This window comes from the organism of the source record quoted next, unplaced genomic scaffold, assembly GCF_019419815.1.
Source record: "Pyrus x bretschneideri cultivar Hongxiangsu unplaced genomic scaffold, Pyrus_bretschneideri_v1 Contig48, whole genome shotgun sequence".
NCBI lineage: Eukaryota > Viridiplantae > Streptophyta > Magnoliopsida > Rosales > Rosaceae > Pyrus > Pyrus x bretschneideri.
The window spans coordinates 3305118-3313638 of record NW_025999785.1 but is presented as its reverse complement, the minus strand read 5'-3'; the positions used below and the strand labels follow the sequence as shown (position 1 = coordinate 3313638).

Below are 8521 nucleotides of genomic sequence, written 5' to 3'. Positions count from 1 at the left end.
CATGTTCTATAATGATCTAAAGTCCACATGGCATAACATATGTCTAATTAAGAAAAATAAGTCGTTGATTAGGCCTAAAACAAAACAGGTCATTAATATATACATGGCTAATTGGTAAAAAGGTTATTGATTTTTAGCTAAATAACATTTAAAATTAAAGGCCCTTGTATTGTTAATGAATTAATTCTTCTTATGTCTCATTACTTTATTCTTCTGTACCAAGTACTGTATTCCATGTGGTTTATGGAATTTTATCCAATTTTTTTTTAGCATGAACAGAAGGAGTGGACGACCTACCATCTTGCAAATCAGAATTTACTTTTTACATCAATTTCCATTAATGAAAGATAAGATAGATGAATAATTCATGTAAATTAATATCTTGCAAATCAGAATTTACTTTTTACATCAATTTCCACTAATGAGTAGGATTTATCAAATTTTTATAATTAATAACATTTTTTTTCAAAATATAATTAATAACATTAGAAATCCTAACCTTTTTCCTTTCGAATCTTGAAGGATTATTTCATATACCAAACTCACTTGGATTTTTTATTCAACTTGCAAGTGATGCAAATGGAATGGGATTAATTTTTGATAGACTTCTCGAATGACTCATTTACAATTGAAAATGTCAAATTTTATATCCCAAGAAAATGGGATTTCCTTGTTACTTTTTAGCATTAACGAAAACAGAAAAAAAAAATTCTCTTTCCCAACCCTGTGAAAACAAGGGAAATTATTCCACATTTCATGTGCAAAATGCAACCCTAATTGCACCAATAGCTTTCAAAAAAAAAAAAAAAATCAAAACATGCTAGGCTAATAAGTGGTAAGAAGCAGGTTGGAACAATATTAGCGTCATTAATAGTAGGTCGTTCTCTTATTTTTGAAATCTCAATCGTGAGAACTTAAAAACACATGACATCTAGTCATTATTATAAAAGTCACGATGTGATAAGTAGTGAGTTGATGACTCATCTCTGTATTAACCTTAAAAAACTTAAAACACATAAAACTAGACTTCTTGAGGGGAAAAAAAAATTTCTATGTACACAAAACTCAAGCCATATTTTATGATTTTATAGTGTTTAAGCTTTGGAAAATCAGACTTCCAACCCAACCCCAACCCCAAAACCCTCCCCCCACCCCAAAAAAAAAAAATCCTCTAAGATTTGAATGAATTCATCTAAAATACACATACAATCTGTGATACTCTATTAAACTCCACATATTTGTAAACTCTTTAAAATCTGTTAAAATCTCAATAGAATACATCCTTTAAATTGAGACATGATAAATTTTTTTAGTATCTCTTCACTTATATTATGACATGTAATGTAATAGCTCGTGTTCTGGGTACACTAAGGAATCTCGAAGGCAAATCCTCCTTCTATTTATTTTTTGGCAAAAAAATTCCTTCTTTTATTAGTTGCTTCATATTTCAAATGCTTACGTGTAAAATTGGATATCCATAATGACAAGGTGTCCATTTATTTGTCCACGTAGCCACTCATGGACCGCAATCGTCAACCCTACACACCTTCAAAGTTCAAACTCTTTTCACCACACAGAAATACCACTTTGAACTGTCCGCCAAGCGGGACTCAGGAAACACCAGACATGGATAAGGCCATGTAACCAAGCTAAAACCCACAGAAAATATGTCCCAGAAAATAATTGAAATGGTCAATTTTATATCACCAAATCCCTCTCTTTCAATTTACTTACAAAAATTCCACCCCTAAAAACCTAATTTTTATTCATAGTTCATGGAGTCTGAGAGGAACCAATCTGGGATTGTCAACAATTCTGCAAGGCAAACTCAAAACATCAGAAAAATCTTGATTTATCTGCACCAAGTTCCTCTCTTTTGAATTACAACCCAACAACACAGAAACAATTAACCCCAAAAAACCAAACTTTAAGATTTTTGAGGTTGCCCCCTGTGATTCTCTGAGCAAACTGAGAAACTGAGCAAAAGGGTAGCTTAGTTGTGGAGTCTGCATGAGTGGGCAAGAACCCAACTGGGATTTGAAGCTTTGGAGCCAGCAGAACCAATGGCTTTGGGTTGCGGTTGCGGGGTTACTCTCTCGCAGTATTCTCTCTCCAATTCATCTACTAGCTTATTTTCTGCTTGCCGTGCTTCTGTTTTATCGAGGCAACCACGGCCTTCCTCTCGAATTCGCTATCGAATCGATTCTCGCAGGTGGTTGGGTTTGAGGCAACTATCTGTGGGCTCTCAGAGGTAATCTTTGTGCTTTGTGTTTGTATGTCTTCTGGTTTTGCTGAGAAAGTGAAAGAAAATGGAAGAATGTTATGGAATTTTGAAAGTTGTTACTTCAATTGGTAGTCAAAGTTGTAATCAAGTTAATGACAAGCTTGTTTGATTGATAAATAGTAAAGGAAAATGGGATGAAAGGGGAAAATAAGAGAAACTAGAAGGGCAGAAAGTTTGAATTTTGAATTGCTATATCTTAGTGGGACTTGTATTTAATGGTATCTATCAAGGTTCTTTTTATGTTTGCATAATATAAATTGTTGGATACCTTTTAAGAGTTGAGTTCAAAAATTCTAAAGCAATAGCAATACTGTAGTTGAAAAACACTTTGAATCTTGAATTGTAAGTAACTAGTTAGGGGAAAGTAAGTGAAAAAAAATCTAACCATGGATCATGACTTGACAGAACTACGGAAATGTGTTTATTAACCCCGTTACTTTTCCTGCTCCTTGGATAGCAGGTTCAACAGTTTTAGTTCAAGGTGCTCAATAACCAACACCGATGCACACTTCAGCCACGTGGCTACTGGCAATGAGGTCCAGGAGGAATCATCCATTGCAGAGCCTGGTTGCTCTAGTTGCTCGGTCCCAATTGTTGATATGCTGGACACCGAATCTTTGAGTTTACTAACTGAAGATACTTATGTAGATTGTCTTTTGACGACACTGCCAGTAAGTTACATGATGGTCTATGAACCTTTTCTTTTTCGTTTTCATTACCATTTCAGTACTGCATTACAGTTAGGTCTTGTCAGATTTATTATGCCATTTTTTCCCTTTGTTTAGGTTTTATCAAAAGAGGAGCAACATACACTTGCAGCTACTCCGGCCCATCCAATGGGATTATATGGTAAGTGCCTTCCTTCAATGGTCCAAGTCAAGCATGGTGATGTGTCCTTCCTAAGCTGTCTTTGATGTGTCATTTGAATTATAAAATAGTTGATGTGAATGATTTGGAATCCTTCTGGTGATTTCTGACCCGACGGGCATAATTTTTCAGCTTTTTATGCTAGTTGTCTAGCTGGAAATTTAGTGGAGCAATTTTGGAATTTCGCTTGGCCCTCTGCTATCGCATTGATATATCCAAGCCTTCTACCGGTGGCGTTCATAGGTTTCTTTAGTAAGGTTGCCATTGAGATAAATTAAGTAATAGGAAAAAGCAGTAGGAAACTACACTTCCTAACTAGATCAAATTCATTTTAAACAGCTTGCGATAATTGCTGGAGGCCCCTTAGTTGGCACACTTATGGATCATTTCCCCAGAGTACCTGCGTGTAACTGTCTTAATATTATCCAGGTGAGTAGTTTAATTTGCATTGCACCCACAGATGTGTGCAGGACGAATATCCTAAACTTTTGTGTTCTAACTGTTTTCTTTCTCTCAGGCAGCTGCTCAGTTGTTATCTGCAGCGATGATAATCCATGCGCATTGTGTTCCTCCTTCTGCGTCATCCCTTCTTCACCGCCCTTGGTTCATTGTACTTGTACTAGCTGGGGCTGTAGAGAGGCTATCTGGTGCCGCATTGGGGGTCGCTATGGAGCGTGATTGGGTGGTGCTGGTACTGCTATTTTGACATTTCGTTACGATACATACACATGCACGCACATAGTTTTATTTTTCCAAGTTATCTTTGGCCTAAACTAGAATTCCCATGTAAACAGTTGGCAGGAGTGAACAGGCCTATTGCGCTTGCCCAAGCAAATGCTGTTCTTTATCGAATTGATCTTCTCTGTGAGGTATTTTGCAATCTTATGATAATTTTTTCTTTAATGATAACTCATGGATTTTTCATATGATGTCAATGGTGAAATATGTGCCCATTTATTTGAAATTTAATATGCAAATATTCCTTAGATTTAAACAAATTTTCGGCATGTGATTATGGTTATTGTACATAATATTCAGATTAAATCTGGTAGATGATAATTCAGGTCAAAACTTAAAAGAAAAAGGATGACAATGTTTAGGGAAGCTTGAGGAGATTTATAACTTTGTATTAATTACAGATTGCTGGAGCATCCCTATTTGGCATTCTTCTATCAAAGTATGACCCAGTAACATGCTTGAAATTTTCGGGAGGTTTGATGGTGTGGTCGTTGCCTTTTGCCGTAATTTCTCTTCTCCTTACTCTGTTTCGATGTTTTGCTTGAAAAATGCTTTTTTATTATTGACTAGGAATTTCCATTCCTCAGATTGTTCTCACATGTTTGACCAACAAGCTTTCAAGTGGGGTTCTTGACCGCCCAAAATGTTCGCAAACTTGTTGTAGAACGTCCACTGAAGTATCTCTGTTTGATACCAACGATATAGGTAAATTTGGTACTTCTATCTTTATACAAATAAGTCTGACCACCGGTTTTGTAACCGAAAGATACTGAAAGATACTTCTGATACTGTCCTAAGTTCCTAACTGGTTCTGTTTAATCAGTGGATAAAGGTGTGGCAGCTATTAAACTTGGATGGAAGGAGTACATGCAGCAACCAGTTCTTCCAGCTAGCCTAGCCTATGTGCTGCTCTATTTTAATGTTGTACTCACTCCAGGCAGTTTGATGACAGCATTTTTAACGCAAAGTGGTACTTGTCGTGCCTTTTCGGCTTATATTTTTTGGTTGGAAGTTTGTTGCCTTTTACATGCATCTTATGAAAGACCTTTGTTTTCAATAAATTCAAGGTACAGGTTCTGAAAGCATTGAATGGCTCGGTTAAAACAGGCTCTAATCAACATGCATTTAGGAGTAAACATTAACAGGGGGAGGAAATACATGGATGGGAAAATAAGGAAGTTCGGCTTCCCAATTAATGCATGTGCTAATAACAATAAATTTCATTTGTGATGAGAAAAGGTTTTCAAGCACAACATCTAGTAGTCACTGACCCTGCTGATTCATGCATATTGTTTATTACATCTACAGTGTAGGCAAAACAAGGAGATCGCTTAAATCATGCTTTAGTGTGAATACAACTTCATCATCGATTTACTATATAGACATATTTATATGTCTCTTATGCTATGGCTGTATAAATCTTTTCGATGGCTTCTTTGTAAGCCCAATTCTAACTCCAAGATATTGTGACATTGTTTAACAGGTCTAAATCCATCTATTATTGGGGGTTTTAGTGGACTGTGTGCTTTTATGGGTGTTGCAGCGACATTTGTGTCTGCAAGCCTCGTCAGGCGACTTGGCATCTTAAAGGTTGGCTAATTTACATAATTATCATGTTACATTCTGTTGTCACATTGTAGTCTATCTATATCTAACGGAGCTTCTTTTCCAGGCAGGAGCAGCTGGATTAATATTTCAAGCTTCACTTCTCACCATTGCTGTTGCTGTTTATTGTAGTGGATCTTCCTCCCAGCAGAGCCCCCTTCTATTCTTCTTGTGTTTGATTGTAAGAATTATTTATCATTCTTGTTTTTTCTAAACAAGATTTGGGATTTGGATGATAGTTATGTATGAGCTGCTAAGAAAATCAAGTAGTGATTCGATTAGAAATGGGTCTTACGATATTAGGTTGGATCTTAGAGCGTGACGATGGATTCTTTTCAGAATTGGTGATTCTTAGATTGCTCTGCTAAATCTGTAAATATGAGTAATGTTGAGGTTTCTTATTCTGAGGAGATTTCAGTAGTGACTGCTGCCTGCATCGACTAGTCATCAAAGTAAACGTTTCATTTGTATTAGCAGATGCTCCACTTGCAATTATATGTACTAGAAAGAATATTGGAGAACAAGTGCGTTTTGTCACGCATTTTGGACATTTTATTGTATCTTTATTTTTGTGTACCTTTTTATATGCAGGTATTATCAAGGCTGGGGCACATGTCATACGATGTTGTGGCAGCACAGATTCTTCAAACTGGGATTCCATCATCCAAAGCAAATATTATCGGCACAACAGAAGTAGCTGTTGCTAGTCTGGCAGAGTTTACAATGTTGGGAATTGCAATAATTGCCAACGACGTGTCACATTTTGGCTTTCTAGCAGTGCTATCACTCCTATCAGTGGTTGGGGCGGCGTGGATGTTCTGCCGGTGGTTGTTGAATCCAACTGATGAACAGAGAAGTCTTTTCTCTTTCGATGCTCGGTGTCAATAATTTGATGTAAGTTCTTTTTGCTCATTTGAGTCCATTAATTCTTATACATTTTACATGTCTGCCAAGTCCGAATGTACTATCTTAATTGCATTATCTGCAGCTTTACTTTCTGTGGCCCTGGTGCAAAGGCTGTTCTACGTTAATCAGAACCAAGATATAGCACTACCTTTTACAATGCCCACGTTTTTCTATCGATAGTACAGTGAGGTATATTTTGTCGCTGATGGTCACAGTTCATGCGTTTTATTGGCTGTAGTGTTGAATTTGTAACACGCCTTTGTATAATATCTTTGTTCATACGTTTTATTGGTCGTAGCTCATACGCTTAATATATATATATATATATATATATATGGATGAGCATCATGAGCTCCAACAGGCTCAACTTTGTACATACATTTTGAAACATTTGTAAAGCATTGAATTTATTCAAAATCTTTTGTTCCTTGGCAATCATGCTTTTTATTCGAAGTGCGAACTGAATTCCGTCACAGGGTTGCAGAAATATTGCGGTGAATCGTATTCCATTTTTCCTCCTGAGGCTCCCTCATTCGTGGTAACTTTGCATCTTGTTCCCCTGGTGCATCATTGCTTTCTCATTAAAGCCATGAAGGCAGTAAAAAAGCAGCGAAAAAAAAGCACCGAGAGTTGAGAAATTAGCTATCTTTTTGGTATGATTACACAAAGTTGAAAAGCAGTGGATTTTGCACCAATAATTTCAAACGGGCTGCTGCAATTGGTTTGTACTAGATCTTGATCAACACAAAAACTAGCTCCTAGATTCCTTGCACGTTCCTTTTGGCCTTGTTTGCACGAACTGTTGTAATTGATGGAGGGTTGGATTTGACTTATCATATGTTGAGAGAGGATCGAGACAGAGGAGGGAACATATTTTGGTTACATTTAAGATTTTGACCACCAAACGAGCGTTTATAAACTACATCCCTCCAAAAACACAAATGAATTGGACTTTTGTCGATACAAATTATTCTCACAAATGCTCTTTTAGAATTGCTTATGTAGGAAGTACTTATGCTCATTATCAATTCTGGTAGCAGAAACACGTCAAGTTTTTATCAAAAGTCCAAGTACTTCTTGACAAATCACATGACAAATGCTTCTCCAAAAAAATATTTCTGTAATCTATCGAAGCAATCCTAGGCTCTCCTAAATCCACCCCAAACTCTTTAAATTCTGGTGGTCCAGCTTCAAAAAATTGAGTGCACAATCAGCGCGAGTGGCTGCATGAATCCAAGGTGGTAGATAGTTTATTATAAGTGATTTCACACATAATTTTTTTTTTTTGGCCATTGCATTGAATAAGAATCAATGACCACAATTAAACAGGAGTATGTAAGAAGTTAAAGAGGGTATGTATTTATCATTTTCTTATTATAATATTAGTGACTGCTAGTATTGTTTAATGGAGAGATTTTTCTAAGTACTCAAAACATAAGTCAGTACATCATGTGTCATATATAAATGATGAGAAGATATATATTTTTTGTATTCATTTAGTTATATTATGACCTGTGGTGTGCAAACTCATGTTTCTTGTACATTGAAAATTTTCTGTGTTTAATAATATGCCAAAAACTTTGATTACAACAAGAATGCAAGGCAGTGAGAGACCGAGTCCTGACAGCGGACATAGAAATTTGCCAGATTGCGTTATGGCATTTCATCTCCCTCGTATTATACAAAACCCTACTTATTTTTCTGTTTTGGGGGTAAGAGTTAAGGAAAACTAGGTTAATTGTTGTTAGTTTGCTACATTAACATAAACATCTGCGGGCATTGGGTTTCCAATTTACTAACAGTAACAGCACGTACCCGTCACGCTTGTTCGACCCCTTCTTCCAAGAACAAATAATAAAACTATTCCTGTCAAACTCCTATGTTTGTATCTGTGCCATGCATGGATATTATAACACCTTAATTGAATATCTTAATCAAAAGACTATTGATTTCACTTCAGCACCTCTAATCTAGGTGCAGATTATGGATGGACCTGGCTTCTCTGTCCTTCCATTTCTCATACATTTTCATTATTTCTTATTTGTGCGGTCACGGTTAAGTCACGTTAACATTTTATATTACTATTGTTTTTTGTCTTATTATCTCTATAAAAAAATCAAT

General features: G+C 36.2%; 1 protein-coding gene across 1 annotated transcript; it reads left to right on the top strand.

The window, feature by feature from the left end:
* The first annotated feature begins 1582 nt into the window (after positions 1–1582).
* On the top strand, positions 1583–6835 carry LOC103962322 (solute carrier family 40 member 3, chloroplastic). Its single transcript, XM_009375019.3, has 14 exons — positions 1583–2251; positions 2745–2955; positions 3070–3133; positions 3284–3408; positions 3491–3580; positions 3669–3842; positions 3946–4020; positions 4291–4392; positions 4477–4594; positions 4713–4859; positions 5373–5479; positions 5562–5675; positions 6086–6388; positions 6483–6835. Exons 1-13 carry the CDS (start codon positions 2064–2066, stop codon positions 6380–6382), a joined length of 1812 nt encoding a protein of 603 aa, XP_009373294.2. The 5' UTR covers positions 1583–2063; the 3' UTR covers positions 6383–6388; positions 6483–6835.
* Positions 6836–8521: the final 1686 nt, after the last annotated feature.